At 48.3% G+C, this 19753-nt stretch overlaps 1 protein-coding gene and 1 pseudogene across 1 annotated transcript in view; both read left to right on the top strand.

The window, feature by feature from the left end:
- Myo7b (myosin VIIb) overlaps positions 1 to 19753 on the top strand; it is a 77483-nt gene that overhangs the window by 35726 nt on the left and 22004 nt on the right. Inside the window, 10 exon segments of the mRNA NM_001437304.1 lie at positions 3555 to 3724; positions 4109 to 4246; positions 9938 to 10090; positions 10624 to 10722; positions 11555 to 11649; positions 15702 to 15786; positions 17163 to 17381; positions 18302 to 18472; positions 18586 to 18795; positions 18930 to 19097. Coding sequence (NP_001424233.1) covers positions 3555 to 3724; positions 4109 to 4246; positions 9938 to 10090; positions 10624 to 10722; positions 11555 to 11649; positions 15702 to 15786; positions 17163 to 17381; positions 18302 to 18472; positions 18586 to 18795; positions 18930 to 19097 — 1508 coding nt within the window.
- On the top strand, positions 6081 to 7208 carry Potef-ps1 (POTE ankyrin domain family, member F, pseudogene 1; annotated as a pseudogene).

Raw genomic sequence — 19753 nt, 5'->3', positions numbered from 1 at the left:
TGGCCTGTAATAGCGCTTTCTATTTTCTGGCTGTAAGTACCTCCTCAGATACGTGGCTCGTAAAAAAATCTTTCATGCTGAGGGGCCATCTTTTTTCACTTTTGCTTTGGTGGCTATGGATGGAGCTCAGGGCCTGACACGGCGCAAGTGCTCTCTCCCACTAGCTATGTCCCAAGTCTTTGACTTTCCTGTTGTGGTGATGGTGGTGGTGGTGGTGGTGGTGGTGATGGTAGTGGTGGTGGTGATGGTAGTGGTGGTGGTGATGGTGGAGGTGATGGTGGAGGTGATGGTGATGGTGGAGGTGGTGGTGATGGTGGTGGTGGTGGTGATGGTGGTGATGGTGGTGGTGGTGGTGGTGGTGGTGGTGGTGGTGGTGGTGGTGGAGGTGGAGGTGATGGTGGAGGTGATGGTGATGGTGGACGTGGTGGTGATGGTGGTGGTGGTGGTGGTGGTGGTGGTGGTGGTGGTGGAGGTGGAGGTGGAGGTGGTGGTGGTGGTGATGGTGGTGATGGTGGTGATGGTAGTGGTGGTGGTGGTGGTGATGGTGGTGGTGATGGTGGTGATGGTGGAGGTGGTGGTGGTGGTGGTGGTGGTGGTGGTGATGGTGGTGATGGTGGTGGTGGTGGTGGTGGTGGTGGTGGTGGTGATGGTGGTGATGGTGGTGGTGGTGGTGGTGGTGGTTGTAGTGGTATTTGTTATCCTTCACCTCCAAAATATCTGGCATCACATGTGTGGACCACCATATCACTTCCTTTTTTTTTTTTTTTTTTTTTTGGTTCTTTTTTTCGGAGCTGGGGACCGAACCCAGGGCCTTGCGCTTCTTAGGTAAGCGCTCTACCACTGAGCTAAATCCCCAGCCCCCCCCCTTTTTTTTTAAGACAGGGCTTCTCTGTGTAGCCCTGGAAGTCCTGAACTCACTCTGTAGACCAGGCTGGCCTCGAACTCACAGAGATCTGCCTGCCTCTCCTCCTGTGCACCACCACTGCCTGGCTCATTTCACTTTCTTAATTGTGCCAAAGGTTTTATTTTGAAGACGTCTTGTTTCTATCTATCCTTATGTCATAGCTAGAGTCAGTCCACTGTCATGTCTTGTGCGGGGAAGGTTTTCCTTTTCATTGTTTCTGTTTTGAGACAGAGTTTCATTTCTCTATGTAGTTCCTGCCAAGGAATTTGCTATGTAGCTCAGGCTAGCTTCTAATGCCCGTTTCTGAGTGCTAGGATCACAGTCATGAGTTCCTTCTGGGCGTTCTCCTGCATGCTCTTTCGTTGTTGCTCACTGTTTTGTTTTACTGCCTTCAACACCTGATCCCCTGCCTCCACCTCCCGAGTGCTGATATCTGTGCCACCATGACCAGTTCATGTGGTGCTGGGAATTGAACCCAAGGATCATGCATACTAGGCAAGCACTCTGCCAGCCGAGCCACACCCCAGCTCCTCTTCTACATATTCTTAAATAGCTCTAGATTTTACTCTTAGATTTTAGATCCATGAACTAACTTACATTGCAGTCAGGATATGCATGGTTTTGAGTAGAGAAGGTAAGGAGGCATGACTCGTAGTTGTGTGACATCTTTAAGCAGAGACACAAATCCAGGGGCAATCCTCACATGTCTTTCCTTAGAGTGACAAAGGGGCAGAACGGCTGGTAGCTTACCTAGAGGACTCAGGGTGCAGAGAGGTAGGACGGTTCTGTTGGAAAACTAGGAAGATGGTGTGGCTCCTTCACAGTCCCTGACACATCCTGGCTTTAAGCTCTTGAGAAAGGGAGAGTCCCTGTATTAGCCAGGGTTCTCTAGAGGAACAGAATTAGCCTATATTAAAGGACATTTATTAGAGGAGTGGTCCAGCTCACCCAACAATAGCTGTCTCCCAACATGAAGGCCAGGAGCCTTGTAGTTATTCAGTCCAGGAGGCCGGATGTCTCAGTTGGACTTGGCCTATGCTGGAATCCCGAAGAAGATTCTAATACTAGCAAAGAAGTCTCAGGAACAGGGCATGATTGCTGAGAGTGTGGATGGGAGATGTGCCTGGTTTTCATGGAGTCTGGGGTATTCTAAACTAGGTCTTCATGCCCGAAGAAAGAAGTTTCCTGAATCTTAGCATCCCTGTAAGTTTCATGCCACTTACAAAAGCAAGCAAGAAAACAAACCTCATTCTTGAAATCACAGGGGTGTTGGGGATGGGTTCAGTGTCCTATTTGGGTTCTGGGCTATGGTTGCTCATATTGGTTGTTAAATTGACTACATCCAGAATCAACTAGAACCCAAGCAGCTAGCCATGCCTGGGAAGAATTTTGCTTAATTGGATCTTTGAAGTGGGAAGACCCACCCTAAATCTGGATCATTTAAGGTCAGAAAGACCCTCCCTATCCTGACCACACTCCCTGGTGGCTGCCTATATAAAAGGAGATGGCAGAAGGAAGCTTTTGCTTCTTGCCTGCTTGCCCTCACTCTTGGTGGCAAGTTCGTGAGTTCTGTTCCTGAGACCCCTTTGCTGGTATGTATTAGAATCTTCTCCAGGATCTTCCTCAGCCACAAAGCCATGCAAGAGCCGTGTGAGGCCTGGTCTCAGACAAAACAAAGAACAAAACCAACCATAAAGCCACAAACACAAATGCTAAAGGGCCTTGTTTTTATTTGGGATGCTCTGTTGTCCCCATGACCTCATGTGTTTCTGGCTTATAGGTAGCCATCTGTCCTTGTGACCTCACACAGTCCTCTCTCAGTATGCCTATGTATTAATATCTTCTTTTAATGACACTGGACATACTGGGTCAAGGCCCACCATCATGACTACATTTTATGTTAATCATTAACGACCCCCTCTCAGGCTGAGGTAGTAGATAAAGTGATTTCTATGCAAACATCATGACTGAAGTTAATTCTCAGAAATTGCATTTAAGAAAAAAAAAAGCTGGACTTAGTATGCCCCCTGTAACCCCAATACTAGGGAGGCAGAAATAAGCAGACCCTTGGGGCTCACTGGATAGAAACCTATTTGGTTAACTCTAGGCTAATGAGGATTCTCAAAAAAAGTGGGCATCATCCAAGGAGTGTTCTCTGATCTCCACATACTCAGGTATGGGTACCACACTTAAACAAGCATTCACACACACACACACACACATGTGCATGAAGCCTTCTCTTCAAACACAGGCGATTCATGCTGGATCTATATGTACTGGAACCAAGGACTCCAGCAAATAAGTTTGGGTGGATACAGTTCAGCTCAGAACACTGGCCTCCCTCATTTCTGAAGGCTAGGTCTTCCAGTTGGAAAACCTCCAACCTATCAGAATGCCCAAGACCACAGACACAGTGTAATGTATTCATTTAGACCACACTGCTGATTGGGGGTGAGATGTCAGGTGTTGAGAGTTCAGAGGTCAGAAGTGACTTAGCGATGGGTGGGACAGAAGCTCTGCCCGAGGGGAAGATAGACAGTATGCTTCAGTGGGACATTCTGGAATCCCTCTAGGTGAGCTCATCTTACTCAAGGGATGGAGGAGATGGCTGAACTGTCCTGAAGGGCAGCCCTGATGTCCCTCCCCACAGGCTTTCTGGAGAAGAATCGAGATGTGCTGAGCACTGACATCCTCATCCTGATTCACTCCTCAAAAAACAAGTTCCTGAAGGAGATATTTAACCTGGACTTACCACAGACAAAGCTGGGGCACGGCACCATCTGCCAGGTGAAGACGAAGACAGGAGGCCAGATCTTCAAGGTGGGCCACTTACCTGCCACCCTCACTCACCCCAAGTCACAGAGCCAGACGATACAACCCAGGAGACCTTTTACTCACCAGCGGTTCCTAGCGTGCAGCGTGTAGCTTATGCTGGAATGAAGGGGCGAGAAGGAGAAAAATACAGAGGGAAAGAGGAAAAGACAGGAGTAGAAAAAGAGGGGAATAGAGAAGAGGGGAAAGGAGGGAAGGAGGACCAGGAAGGAAGGGAGGGAGAGAAGGAAAAGAAAGAAGGAAGAAGGGATGGGGAAGGGAGAAGGGGAAGTGAGCACACATGCCCTGAGTGGCAGCCCTCTCTGTGGCACGGTCCACAGTGCCCCAGGCACAGCTCGCCAGCCCTTGTGTCCCCTCACTGCTTCTTTGCAGCCATCAGACTCCACCAAGCGCTCCGTCACCCTCTCGAGCCAGTTCAAGCAGTCTCTGGAGCAGCTGATGAAAATCCTGACCAATTGCCAGCCCTACTTTGTCCGCTGCATCAAACCCAATGAGTACAAGAAACCACTGGTAACTAGGAGGGACTGGGGTTGTGCCAGGAGGGGGCAGGGCTCTGAGGGGCTGAGTTTGACACCTAGAGTTGACACCCAGGGCAAGGCCAGCATTATAGCTGTCACTTGTCCCCACTTTGCAGACACTGGAAGGAACCGGTTGCAGCTCAGTGGCCTGCACACTCACCTCACACTGACTTCCACACACTCACATCTAGGGCCTCAGCCCATCCATCGTCAGCTGTGTGTGCTTAATTAACCAGGCTCGGGGCTTCTCTGGGCCTCATTAGTTACTGTCTCCCACAAGGTCAGCTTACTCTTGTCTATAGGATGTTAGACATGAAGCTCTGATCACCAGAATGCCCACACGACCCAAAGTGTCTGTGGAAGGTAAAACATCACATCTGTAGGAGGGCATTCGGCACTGACAAGCTCTGGCAAGTGAACACACCCAGCAGAAGTCGACTGGAACTTTATGATTTCAGGATTCTGCACTGTGCTCATGTTGGTCAGACTTTGGCCTCACATCCTTACATGATGGGTGCATCTGTATGGAGCAGTGCCATTTGGCCTCTTGAGCCAAAGCTAACATTTGGAGAGGTGAAGCTCAGGAGAATCAAAACTGACATTTGGGAACTAGAAACTGGAAACTTACAGTAGAGGTTTACAAGATGGCATTTTCTCAAAACCCAGTGGTCTTGTCTCAGCTAGTCTTTTGATAGAAGAGACACTGTGTTTCTCAGAAAAGGTGTACCTAGTCTAGGAGCAGATGGTATGTACTTCTTCCACACAAAAGCCACACTTAGCAAAAAGCATCAACTATTCTAAATGTCAGTACTGAAGAGTCACATCTGTAGGAGCTTTCTCCACATGCAGTGGGGACAAAAGGAAGCCTGCGATACCCTGATCTATAGAATCCCCCTCCCCAAAACTCTGGAAGCACAGGGAGTCCCCAGTTAGGAAATATGGTTTGCAAAGCCAAAATTACTAAACACCATGTCATAGGGAATAGGAAGATATTGGTGTATGCATGCTAGTGTATATATGCACGTGTGTGTAAGTGTGGGGTGTCGCATATGTGCACTCGGATGATAGAGTTTGATATTGCGTACCTTCCTTTATTGCTCTCCGACTTACCTAGTTTTTAAATTATTTTGTGTGTATGGATGTTTAGCCTGCATGCGTGTACACCCCATCAAGCCCAGAACTGGAACTATGGACAGTTGTGAGGCATAATTCTGGCAGTTCTATAACCAAGCTTGTTTTATAAAAGATAGTATAGATAGCTACTGTAGACAGCAGTCGGGCAACTCTTTCCCTCTGCTGGGAAAACTGCCTTCTCTTAGAATTCCTGCAGGTGGCCACACTGCCTGCCCTGGGCCGAGGCTCACATTCTGTGGGTGTCTCTGACCAGAATTCATCTCAGTGGCTGCAGCTTCCCGCTGTGAACTGTAGAGGAGAGGCCTAGGGTGAGGACCAGATTGAAGCTCAGCCACCCAAGAGTGTGGCCTTGCCCTCCAGGTATCTTTATTTTGTTTGTTTGTTTGGTTTTTTTTTTTTTTTTTTTTGAGACAGGGTTTCTCTGTGTAACAGTCCTAGCTGTCTTAGAACTCACTCTGGAGACCAGGCTGGCCTCAAACTCACAGAGACCCACATTTCCCTCTGCTTCACCGGCTGGGATTAAAGGCACGTGCAACCACCCCAGGCACTATCTCATCTTTAAGTCAGAGCCAATCCATCATGTAGGTTGTTGTGGAGATTAAATAAGAAACCACGGGCTCGCTCACACTTCGCCGCCGGCTTATACTGCGTTTCTTTCCGCTGCTCCGTCGTCCCGTCCTCTGCCGATCGCAATGGAAGAAGAAATCGCCGCCCTCGTCATTGACAATGGCTCCGGCATGTGCAAAGCTGGCTTTGCTGGGGACGACGCCCCCAGGGCCGTGTTTCCTTCCATCGTCGGGCGCCCCCGACACCAGGGTGTCATGGTGGGCATGGGCCAGAAAGACTCGTACGTGGGTGATGAGGCCCAGAGCAAGAGGGGTATTCTGACCCTGAAGTACCCTATTGAGCACGGCATTGTCACCAACTGGGACGACATGGAGAAGATCTGGCACCACACCTTCTACAATGAGCTGCGTGTGGCCCCTGAGGAGCACCCGGTGCTTCTGACCGAGGCCCCCCTGAACCCCAAAGCTAACAGAGAGAAGATGACGCAGATAATGTTTGAAACCTTCAATACCCCAGCCATGTACGTGGCCATTCAGGCGGTGCTCTCCTTGTATGCATCTGGGCGTACCACTGGCATTGTCATGGACTCTGGTGATGGGGTCACACACACAGTGCCCATCTATGAGGGCTACGCCCTTCCCCACGCCATCTTGCGTCTGGACCTGGCTGGCCGGGACCTGACAGACTACCTCATGAAGATCCTGACTGAAAGGGGCTACAGCTTTACCACCACTGCTGAGAGGGAAATTGTTCGTGACATAAAGGAGAAGCTGTGCTATGTTGCCCTGGATTTTGAGCAAGAAATGGCTACTGCTGCATCATCTTCCTCTTTGGAGAAGAGTTATGAGCTGCCTGATGGGCAGGTGATCACCATTGGCAATGAGCGCTTCCGGTGTCCAGAGGCTCTCTTCCAGCCTTCCTTCCTGGGCATGGAGTCCTGTGGCATCCACGAGACCACCTTCAACTCCATCATGAAGTGTGATGTGGACATCCGCAAAGACCTGTATGCCAACACAGTGCTGTCTGGTGGTACCACCATGTATCCAGGCATTGCTGACAGGATGCAGAAGGAGATCACAGCCCTGGCTCCCAGCACAATGAAGATTAAGATCATTGCTCCTCCTGAACGCAAGTACTCAGTCTGGATTGGCAGCTCCATCCTGGCCTCACTGTCCACCTTCCAGCAGATGTGGATCAGCAAGCAGGAGTATGATGAGTCAGGCCCCTCCATTGTCCACCGCAAATGCTTCTAGATGGACTGAGCAGGTGCCAGGCATCTGCTGCATGAGCTGATTCTGAAGTATCGATTTGCCCTGGCAAATGTACACACCTCATGCTAGCCTCGTGAAACTGGAATAAGCCTTTGAAAAGAAATTTGTCCTTGAAGCCTGTATCTGATATCAGCACTGGATCGTAGAACTTGTTGCCGATTTTTGACCTTGTATTCAAGTTAACTGTTCCCTTGGTATATGTTTAATACCCTGTGCATATCTTGATTTAGTCCTTAGTTCATGTGGCTCGGTCACTTGGTGGCTGGGGAGATCTGTGGAAAAGTCAGTCAGTCCCCAGCCTAGTGGATCTCTGTGAGCACCATGTAGTGATCTGTGCAGGGTATTAACCAACAGCAGACTTCCAGGATTTCCCGAGGCTGGCAAGGGTTCCTGAACTAGTTACCACTTCTTTTCTTGCCAGTCTAACAGGGTGGGAAAGTCCGAGCCTTAGGACCCAGTTTCTGTTCTGGTTTTTTCCCTCCTGACCGCCATGGGTTGTTACTTGCCTTGAGTTGGGAACGTTTGCATTGACACCTGTAAATGTATTCATCCTTTTAATTTATGTAAGGTTTTTGTACTCAATTCTTTAAGAAATGACAAATTTTGGTTTTCTACTGTTCAGTGAGAACATTAGGCCCCAGCAACACGTCATTGTGTAAAGAGAAATAAAAGTGCTGCAGTAAAAAAAAAAAAAAAAAAAAAAAAAAAAAAAAAAGAAACCACGGGCTCTCGGGACATGCTCAGTCAATAACAGCTGGCTACACCCAGGGTTCACCACAGTGACCCTTACCAACCTGCCCATGGCTTGTCTCTTTACAGGGTGTCATCTCCCCTAGTACCATAGGTCGAAAGTAGCCTCCAGAGTCTTGGAGACAGAAGGGAAGCTAAGCACCATGCCCAGATTCCTGTCAGTCATGCTAGCCTCTGATCTTAGCTCCCTCTTCCCATCCAGTTGTTTCTGTCCATCCTGTGGGAGAGAGGACAAGTAGAACCTCAAGGGTCTATGCCTCTGAGTAGATTCACGTCTGCCTCCTGCTATGGAGAAGTGTTGTATTGCTGCCTTTATTGGGACAGCATCTAGACTGTGCATGCGTGTGTGTGTGTGTGTGTGTGTGTGTGTGTGTGTGTGTGTGTGTGTGTGTGTGTGTAGGTGTAGGCCAGAGGACAACTTCAGATGTTGTTCATCAGGCATTGTCTTAGTTAGCACTTCTATTGCTGTGATAAAACACCATAACCAAGAGCAACCTGGAGAAAAGGGTTTTTTTTGCTGTCGTTGTTGCTGTTTTGTGTGTTTGTTTTGCCTTGTCTAAGACAAGGCTTCTTTGTGTAGCCCTGGCTGTCCTGGAACTTGCTCTGTAGACGAGGTTGGCTTCGAACTCATAGAGATCCTCCTGCCTCTGCTCCCTGAGTGCTGAGATTAAAGGCATGTGCCACCACCAGCTGAGAAAGGGATTTATTTTGGTTTATGGTTCCTTCTCATAGTCCAACACTCTGGGAAGTCAGGGCAAGAACCCCGAGGCAGGAGCTAATGCAGAGGCCATGGAGGAGTGTGGCTTCCTAATAACGCTTGTTCTTCATGGCTTGCTCAACTTGCTTTCTTTCTTTTTCTATTTTTATTTTATGTGCTTTTGTATTTTGCATCCACAAGTATCTGTGTGAGGGTGTCAGATCCCTGGGAGTAGAGTTACAGACAGTTATGAGCTGTCATATGGGTGCTGAGAATTGAACACAAGACCTCTGGAATAGCAGCCAATGCTCTTAACCACTGAGCTGTCTCTCCATCCCCAACCTGCTTTCTTACACATCTATCCCAAGGGTGACACCACTCACAGTGGGTCAGGCCCTCCCACACTAATCACCTTTAGAAAGTGTACCACAGACCAATCTGGTGGAGGCATTTTCTCAGCTCAGGTTCCCTTTTCTCAAATGACTCTATCTTGTGTCAAGTTGACGCAAAACTAAACCGGCACAGGCATCGACCACCTTATTTGTGAGACAGGGTTTCTTCATGGCTAAGTTGGCTGGCTCGTAAGCCCCAGAGGGTCATCTGCTGCTAACTGTTCAGAACTGGGACTACAGACACACACCACCATGCCCTACTTTTACTCATGTTTGCACGGAGCTATCTCTCCAGCCTGCAAATGTCTGTCCTATTCCCGGTACTATATATGGCTTAAAAATGACAGAAGCATAGGGTTCTTATGGGTCTTACATTATCTCTCTCTCTCTCTCTCTCTCTCTCTCTCTCTCTCTCTCTCACACACACACACACACACACACACACACACACACACACATCTCACTATATCCAAGGCTGGCCTCATGATGCTCCTGTTTCTGCTATGGACCAATCCAATTGGCCTGAGTTCCAATTCCTAACTATTGCCTTTTATGTCCTTGGAGACAATTTCAGCCACTCCCACTGCTGTCTTCAAAAGGCCGTTTGAAATCTGGGTACAGCGTTATGTCTTGTAATTCCAGCACATAGGAGGTAGAGCAAAGTGTCATGCTCGGCTACATGTCAAATTCTGGGCACACACCTAATAAAAACAGTCATTTTAGTTCAACCAAGCATTTGTTAGGTTCTTCTGGTCTTTGGGGGATGGCGGGATAGGTCCCTAGGCATGCTGAGCTCCTCTGACGGCAGCAACAGTGAGTGGTTTCGAAGGGTGTGATCCTAGGTTCCTCAGCCCTGTCTTCTCTACCCACAGCTGTTTGACCGAGAGCTGTGCATTCAGCAGCTGCGTTATTCCGGCATGATGGAGACCGTGCACATCCGCAAGTCAGGCTTTCCCATCCGCTACACATTCGACGAGTTCTCACAGAGGTTCCGCGTGCTGCTGCCTAGTCCGGAACGTGTGCAGGTGTGTGTCTAGAGGCCGATAGAACCCTGTGCCTCCCATTGAATCTTCTCCTCCTTCCTGACTTCTGGAACCTGCCCCCACCTGGATACCCAGCTTCAACATGCTCCCTGTCTGCCCTTCCTTTTGTCCTCCCACTCCATATCTGTGCTGTACAGACAAGATGGATGACTCGTACTGGCTTCTGCTTGATCCTGGTGGTTTACTCTGCTCTCCTGGACTACTATGTCCAGGACCTGAGGTGTGGCTAGAAAGCTCTGTGGAATTGGATGTGCTGCCACCCTTCTGCATCCTGCAGCCACCCCTAAAGTTGGGATTGGTTTGAAGCTAAGTGCTCCTTAGCTACATGGAGGCCCCAGGCCCACCAAGTACCCCAAGTACCCCTCATCCACTTAGCCTGGGAGTAGACAAGGCCTGTGTGTATTCAGACAGCCCTTGTTGGGTAGCCTGTATGCAAGGCAACCCCTGACTGAGCAGCCCTGGGGAAGGCCCCACTGCTCTCCAGAGTCCCTGGCCATCCCTGATTTTCTCAACAGTTTCAAAACAAGCACCGCCAGATGACCTCGCGCATTGCTGACCTGTGCCTGGGGACGGACAAAGAGTGGAAAATGGGAAAGACCAAAATCTTCCTGAAGGTGAGATGCTGGGAAGACTGGCTGCCTCTGGCTCCTGGGAACAGTGGGAGGGAAGGGAAAGAGCCCCAGCCAGCCATGCTGCGCTGTGGGTTCCTCTGGCCATAGACTCGTGCACTGGCTGGCCCCATGATGGAAATCTGGGATCTAGACAGGAAAGAGGTAACAGACAGTGTACCAGAGAGAATTCCGTCCGCAAGGAGCTGCACAGAAAGATGGAGTAACCATGAAAGGCTACACAGAGGAACTCAGGGTGGAGTTGGTGTTGGGGAAGGGATGGAAAGAGAAGGTTCAACCCTACATTCCTGGTTCCTTGAGGCCATGCTCAAGGTCTGGTCCAGCTCTATGCCCCAAGCTCACCAAAGCACATGAGCGACTCAGTCCTCCTGATGACAGATGGAGGGAGGAGGGAGGGGGAGAAGGAAAGGAACACAGTTGAGTCCCCAACCTCTGACACCAGCTGAGGTGCCACGGTTGTCTGTCCTCCAAAGACAACCCCGCCTTCCCAGGTCTATGATAGTGCCAACAACCCTGTGCTTCTTGTCTCGGGCTTCAAGGGACTGGGGGAGTAAGAGGCAGGAGAGACAGTCATGGGTGAAGACAGTGACTTTGGGAAATGAAGACTGACATATCAAAAGAGCAAAAGGAAAAGCCAGACCATGTTGGCATTAGAGTGAGATGTCTTGCTGCATTCAGAACCACACTGGGTTCCTTCTTTGCTAGTTCTTATAGGAGAGTCTGGGACATCCTGACGTTTGGAGACCAAGACCTGGTACCAAGCAGGGCAGTGGGGGTGAGGGAGGGACAGCAACATGATGATGTCACCCATCCTCAGGATCATCAGGACACAATGCTGGAGATCCAGAGGAGCCAGGCCCTGGATGGAGCAGCGATCCGAATCCAGAGAGTCCTTCGGGGACACAAATACAGGTGCCAGCCCCCTAAACCATCCTGAAGTTTGGATTGGTCCACAGCTCACTGAATAGGCTCTGTGCACCTCACTCTAGGCAAGTGCCTAGATGATGTCAGTCAGCACGCACTGTCCCTCAGGCAGGCCAGGGACAGACACTGAGGGACAAAATTTCCTCAATGGGGACATTCAGCCTACGTTGATAATTCTAATATATTATTGAAAAAGCATTCTGTAAGCAAACAATGTCAGTCTCAATCTCATTTCTACATGTGTCAACATACAATTCACCACATACACACATACATGCACACACATACAAACACAAACATACACCGTACATTCATATACCACACACATATGTATACACGCACTCATACCACATACATACACATGTACATACACACACCACACACATATGTATACACACTTATACACACACCCATACCACATACACATACATACACATGTACATACACACACATCACACTATACACACACACACACACGGGGGTACAGGTCCTCATGTTTGCAAGACAAGCACTTTGCTGATGGAGCCATGTCTGTCAGTAGAGTGATATCTTCCTTCTTGCTTTTGGGTCTTTGAAGACGCTAGTCTTAGTTCCTGTGTCATAGTCCTTCTGGTTCCTCGGGGTGCTACTCACTTTTTTCAGTCTATTTCTTCTCCATCCTGCAGATTTACTTTGTTCTGTCTTCAATCTTACTGATTTATCCTCCGATCTCTCCATTCTGCTGCTCAGTCCCCATCCTCTGAGGGCTCGTTATCAGTTATAGTAGTGTGTGTGTGTGTGTATAGTGTGATGTGTGTGTAGGTGTGTATAGATGTGTATGTGCGTATGTGTGTAGGTGTGTATAGGTATGTATAGGTATGTGGAAGGGTATATAGGTGTGTGTGTGTTTGTAGGTATGTATAGGTGTGTGTAGGTGTGTATAGGTATGTGGGGGATATATAGGTTATGTGCGCATGTGTGTCTGCATGTGTAGGTGTAGGCCAAAGAAAAGGCTCATGTTGGCTCATTGTTTGGTGGTCTAATCCATCATGGCAGGGAAGACAAGGTGGTGAGACCTTGAAGCAGCTGGCCACTCTGCATGTTCAGCCAGGAGCAGAGTGAGACGCATGTTGGTACTCTGGCCACTTTCTCTCCCTCGTGCAATCTGGCACGCCAGCCCATGGGATGGCGCTGACCACAATTAGACTGAGGCGTTCGCTTATTAATGCAGCTCTCTTCTAGAGTTTTGTCTCTTAGGTGATTCTAGATCCTATCAGGTCAACAGTCAGTATGAACCCTCACAGGAGTGGCCTTCTTACCCTGGGGACTAGTGAGAGGCTTCTCGCCCAGGTCCCCCCACAATGCACCTCTCCTTCCGCTATGTCGGTCTTGGGGAATCAAACTAAAGCCATCAGGTACCGCAGGAAGCACCTTTACCTGCTGAGTCACCTTGCTTGCCTGGTTAGTTTTGATGCTTGAGGCTCATCTCAAACTCTCACACATTCTAAGCATGGACGCCACAAGTGAACCGCATTCCCTGTCCCTTGGGTAACTGTTTTGTGCCATGGAGACAGTATGATACATAGGATACTCATGAAGATGTCATGTACTAGACATGAGTAGTATTCTTACCCACTCCCTACCTCAGCCAGAATCTCCTAGCTTTTGCTGAATGTGCCCCGGGCAGGTAGCTAGGTCAGGTCACTGGAAGGAAACATATTACCTTTGCTTGTGGCGCTTTGGTTGTCGCCTTGGCTGCCTATTAGATCACTTGGAAGATTAGTTCCAGGCTGTCAGGTATATCCAAGCCTAGGACATATAGTGCTTTATATAAAATGACATTGACAGGCATGGTGGTACATGACTATACACCAGCACTATAATACCAGCACTCAGAAGGCAGAGGCAAGAGGATCATGTGTTCAAGGCCAGTCTGAACAAAACCCTGCCTCAAAAGTTTTTATTATATTTTATTTTGCTTTTTATGTAAGTGTTTTGTCTACGTGTATGTGTATGCACCATGTGCATATCTATTGCATGTGGAGGCCACAGGAGGTCATCAGGTCCCCTGGAACTAGGGTTATAGATCATTGTGAGCCACCAGCTGGGTGCTGGGACTGAACTCGGATCTTCTGTGAGTGCAGCAGTGCTCTTAACTGCTGAAGCATCTTACCAGCCCCCTTTAAGATTGTGAACAGTACAACATTGGCACATAGAGTCTAAACACAGCCTCCTGTATAAGTTAGCCCAACTCTAGATAATATAGTGCAATGCCAATGTCATGCAAATGGTTATTGGGATGTATTATTTGAGGAATACATCTGTGCAGGTTCAGTGCTGATGCAGTCTTTCCCAAATAGTTTTGGTTTGTGGTAACTGACTCAGTAACTGTAGCACAGTAGTACTCAACCTCTGGGTCATGACCCCTTTGTGGTTGAAATGAGCCTTTCCTAAAGGTCCCCTAAGACCATTGGAAAACATAGATAATTTGCAACAGCAGCAAAATTACAGTTATGAAGTGGCAATGAAATAATTTTATGGTTGGGGGTCGCAGCAACACAAGGTACTATATTAAGGGTCATGTCGTTAGGGAGGTTGAGAACCACTGCCATAGAACCTGTGTGTACACAGATCTATACAATTTGCTTTACTTTTTTTTTAAGATTTATTTATTAGATATGAATACACTGTAGCTGTCTTCAGACATACTGAAAGAGGGCATCAGATCTCATTACAGATGGTTGTAAGCCACCATATGGTTGCTGGGATTTGAACTCAGGACCTGTGGAAGAGCAGTCAGTGCTCTTAACCACTGAGCCATCTCTCCAGCCCCTACCTTTTGTTTTTAATAACTGACTTACTCTGTAAGTCTCTCACTTTTTTTTCAGTGTGTGTGTGTGTGTGTGTGTGTGTGTGTGTGTGTGAGAGAGAGAGAGAGAGAGAGAGAGAGAGAGAGAGAGAGAGAGAGAGAGAACAAATGTTCTGATATACATGTTTTATATGGGACCCAGGAATAATCAATATTGAAATTTTCTGTATAATTTTAATATGACTAAGGCATACCAGGAAAATTCCAGGAAATATTCATCCAAGAAAACATTAAAAGTGTAAGAAAACAGAATTGAGTATGAAATTAAAGATCCTCATGGGCCAAGCTGACCAGAGGACGCTGACTCTCTAGAGCCCTACTTTCAGATCCTGTGTCCAGCCTGGAGCTGAGCGGCTGGCCAGAAATTGAGACTCTTACTCAGATGACCCTAAGATGTGCCAAATTGCCAGTTAAAGCTAAGTAGGATACAATGTAAGCGTCAGATGGGTGTGCCATCCTGCCTAGACTTCAGTTTCAGAGGGTGGAGATGGGATCTTCAGAGCAATTGGCAGCGAAACTCATCGTATCACCAAGCTCTAGGTTTGACTGAGAGACTGAAAGAATGGGCAGGTGCAAGACTGAGGATAATTTTTATATCAAAATCAGACCTCCATATATATGTGCACAAAAGCACATAAGCATATGTGTCTATACATGCAAACGCACATGCACATGTACAGCACACACACACACACACACACACACACACACACACACACACAAACAGAAAAAAAGAAATGAACAGATGGCAGCTGGTTCTGCTCCTTCCTAGATCTTGGTAGACTATGAAGGGAGGAGAAGTTCCTTGATTGTTTTCAAAAACTGGATTATCATTATTCAAAAATGTGGGGGGTTTTCTTTTGCTTTAACTTTTTCTGTTAATTGTCTGGATGTGGGGCGTTGTTTGTGACGCCGAGGAACGAAAGTTAAACTTTACACTAGACGAATGCTCTGTCACTGAGCTGCATCCTTAGCCAAGAGATTTAGGCTGTTAATGGCAGGTCGTGACTGCAACCTGGATGTACACCTGTCATTTGTCTGCAAAGGCATCTGAGCATGTGCTAACCAGATTCCTTCCTCCCTAATATTTTATCACCTTCTTTTGTGTCCAGAGGGATCCCTTGGCTCCTAAACACTTTGCAGGGTCTAGGAGAAGAGTTATTAAATACCTCTAATCTGCATTCCCCTCTAGGAAGGAGTTCCTGAGGCAGAAACGGGCGGCTGTGACCCTCCAAGCAGTGTGGCGAGGCCATAACCAAAGAAAGAATTTCAAGCTGGTGAGACAGAGAGCTTGGAAGGATGGACTTTCAGGGGCAGCAGAGAACTGACCCAGGAAAAATGCAGTCATGATTGTTTCCCTGGATTAGAGCTCCCAGGCAGGAAGGGTTCTTTCTGTTGCCGATCGATATAAAATACAGATCTTAAGTGACCAGATGGCAGCTCTTAGCATCCTGTCAAAGTAGTCCCCTCCAGAATTTTGGGTGTCCCCCAGAGCTGGACTGGGATGATGATAACCAGACTGATGGACCTCGTGTTACAGTATCTACTCCTCTTTGTTCCTCCCACATAGGCCCCAGAGAGTGACTCTGCTCTATGTGAGTCAGAGCACCCATCACTGTTCTCTCTGACTTCCCTTGACTCCTTATTCATTCTCATAATGACTGTGACTGTCACTGCAGCACAAGAGGATCACAGAGTTCCTTGGTAACTCACAAGTATGGAGGAGTCATGAGGGCCTGTTGTACTGAGCACATTGTTTTATTTAATAGCAATCGTTCTACAAGTAAAGGAAATGAAGCATAAGACCTTAAATAGATTTGCTCAGGAGTGGTCCATCTGGCGTCTATGGGTCTGTGTGACTTTCAGAGCTTTAGGCTTGCCCACTGAGTTGGTCTTTGATCAGAAAACAGGCTCATCCTGGAGACCTAGGAACTTCTGTGGCATGGTATAGATTGGGTGTTCATCCATTTCTCTCCTATTTTAAAGACGCCCCACCCCAGTGGGCACCGCACAGGGGTTCATTGTCCAGCAGTGCAGTAGTGAGCATGGCTGGCCACTGTGACGCCCATGTCAGTCCACTGCTTACATCGCATTAGTCACTTTTCATTTTTACTGCAAGACAATACCCAACAAAAGCAACTCAAGGGAAAAACGGGCTTCTGCTGGCTCACAGTTTAAGAGTCCAGCATGATGGGGGAGTCATGGCAGCAGGGATACCAGACTGCATCCACTGTCAGGAAGCAGAGAGCAATGAGTTCCTAGAGTCCAGAAAGCCGACCCATGAGGTGGTGCTGTCCACATTTAGGGTATATCTGCTTAGCTCAATTAACCTTATCTTGGGAACTCGTCACAGATTAACCCAGAGGTTTGTCTCCAAGGTGATTCTAGATCTGCCAGGTTCACAATCAACATAAACCATCACATATACTATTTGCCAGATGCTTGTCTGGTGCTTATTTGAATGGGAGACTCTGCTCCAAATACAAGAAATCAATAGGTCCACACGTATTGGCATGTATGTATACTTATAACACCAGCATTGTACCAAAAAGCAGGTGATCTAGTTACGCTGAAGGTAATTTTTCTATGGAGAGCTACTCTCTGCTCTCTCAGGAAAGTGGTCTTGCAGTAAATCTATTTCCTGCTTTCACAGATCCTCATGGGTTTTGAACGGCTGCAAGCCATTGCCCGGAGCCACCTGCTGATGAGGCAGTTCCAGACCATGCGACAGAAGATAGTGCAGCTGCAGGCCCGCTGCAGGGGCTACCTGGTGCGACAGCAAGTGCAGGCCAAGAGGAGAGCAGTGGTGATCATTCAAGCCCATGCCAGAGGCATGGTGGCCCGGAAGAGCTACTGGCAACAGAAAAGCAGTGTAGGTAGTCACTTGGTATGAGAGGGAGGTAGGGTTGGCTGGGGCCAAGAGGGAAATTGATGAACAGCAATTAGGGATACTTATGAGAAGACCCTTGAGAACATCCAACATTCTCAAGCAAAGATGTTTAAATCTACTAGAAAGTTACTAGAAATACAAGAATCCATGAAGGAGATGATTCTGGGGCTGGAATTTGGATTGTACAAAATGACTGGGAAGATAGCTCAATTAGTAAATGTCTTAGTTAGGGTTTCCGCTGCTGTGAAGAGACACCATGACAACTCTTATAAAGGGAAACATTTCATTGGGGCTGGGCTGCAGTTCATGGATTAGTCCATTATCCTCATGGTGGGAAGTATGGTGGTACAGCAGACATGATACAGGAGAGGTAGCTGAGCGTTCTAGATTAGCAGGCAGTAAGAAGAGAGAGTGACACTGGGCCTGGCTTAGGCATCTGAAACCTCAAAGCCCACCCCCCAGTGACACCCTTCCTCCAACAAGCCACACCTACTCCAACATGGCTACACCTCCTAATAGTGCCACTCCCTGTGGTCCTATGGGGGCTACTTTCATTCAAACCACCCCAGTAAAGCACTTGCCATATTTCCTGTTGCTATGATAAGATATCCTGACAAAAACAATTTAAAGGAAAAAGGATTCATGTAGGAAAGTCGAGGTTGCAGGAAGTTGAAGCAGCTAGTCGTCTTAACAACCAGCCAAGAGCAGAAACCCAGGGAGGTTAATGTGCATCTTCTTCCCCAACTCATATAATCCAGGATCAGCTGCCCATAGAATGGTGCCACTCGCCCTGTGTGGTATTTCCACCTCAATTAATGTAACCAAGATAGCAGACGTGCTCCCAGTCCAACCTGATCTAGACAACTCCTTTAAGTAACCTTCTCTCTATGGGGTGTGTACAGGGACCTCCAGTCATCCTGGCTAAGGAGCCAAAGGGCCAAGGTGTGGCCCTTGACAGGAAGCGTAAGTCCATCTATGACACCGTCACTGACACAGCAATGGTGGAGAAAGTGTTTGGCTTCCTCCCAGCTATGATTGGAGGTCAGGAGGGTCCAGCCCCAACACGCTTTGAGGTAAGACAACGCAAGGAGGGTTGGGAAGACCCTTCTTGGGTTAACTGGGACTAGTGATGTGCACTCCATTGACCAAAAGGTTGGCCCATGTCCTCCCTGTTTGGCCCTCCCAGGATTTGGAAGTAAAGACCCAGAAACTTCATGAGGTTGATCTGGACACAGTGCCCATGACGGAGATGCCAGGAGAGGATGTGGATAGTCTGGCTGAGTATACCTTCCCCAAGTTTGCTGTAACTTACTTCCAGAAATCAGCCAGTCACACCCACATCCAGAAGCCCCTTCGATACCCACTCCTCTACCATGAAAATGACACTGACCACTCGGTACCAGCTTTTCCCCGGTTTCTGTGTGGCCTATCCTGCACCCCCACCCATTGTTCAGAGAAAACAAGCAAAGAGCCCAGATTACCATAGGTCCCATTGCCGGAACCAACCGGTCTTTCTGTCTCATTCCCCAGGCAGCTCTGGCTGTTTGGATCATCATCCTGAGGTTCATGGGTGACCTTCCAGAACCACAGGCCTATGGCAGGAGCAGCCTGACTGGCAGCTCAGTGATGCGGCAGATCCATGACAGGCTGGACAAGGACAGTGTCACTCAGGGTCCACAGCACAACAGATCCACACAGGTATGTGGCAAGGGCAGCATAGAGGTGTCCTCTAGAGAAGGACCTAGGAAGCTGGGTGGAGGCACCATCCACTGCATCCAGTACCCAAGACCCAAACTGCATCTGGGACTCCTGAGTCAGGAATGGCACCGGGAATGTTGGGATTTTGCAATCACAAATGGGAGATGGTCTCCTGACTCTGCACGTTGGCATTGACTCCAGCCAAACTCAAATTAACATTCAAAACAAAAGCAGGCTTTTAAGAAAGAGGCTACAGTTCAGTTGGTAGAGTCTTTGCCTAAGAATGAGCAAAACCCTGAGCTGGTCCCCAGCATCACAGGACTCAGACAAGGTGGGGCAAGCTTGCTATTCCAGCACACGTGTTCTGGAGGCAGAAGGATGGGGATTTCAAGGCCATCCTTAGTTATATAACAAGCTGGAGGCCAGAGAAAGAGGCAAGGAGAGGGAAAATAAGAAGGGCTGGGAGATGACGCAGAGGACAAGAGCATTTGCCACGAGAGCTTCATCAAATCCCCCACTCCCCCAAGCCAAGCCCGGCAATAGCGTGCGCAGCTAAGCCTAGCATCCCTCCGAGGAAACAGGAGGCAGTCAGAATTCCCAGAGGCAGCGGACCGGGTATGTGCAGTGGTAATGAGGTCCTGTCACAAAGGTGGAAG

The sequence above is a fragment of the Rattus norvegicus genome, chromosome 18 (genome assembly GCF_021556685.1).
Source record: "Rattus norvegicus strain SHRSP/BbbUtx chromosome 18, alternate assembly SHRSP_T2T, whole genome shotgun sequence".
NCBI classification, from domain to species: domain Eukaryota; kingdom Metazoa; phylum Chordata; class Mammalia; order Rodentia; family Muridae; genus Rattus; species Rattus norvegicus.
The sequence above is the reverse complement of the archived record's forward strand: the minus strand, read 5'-3'. Positions and strand labels throughout refer to the sequence as shown.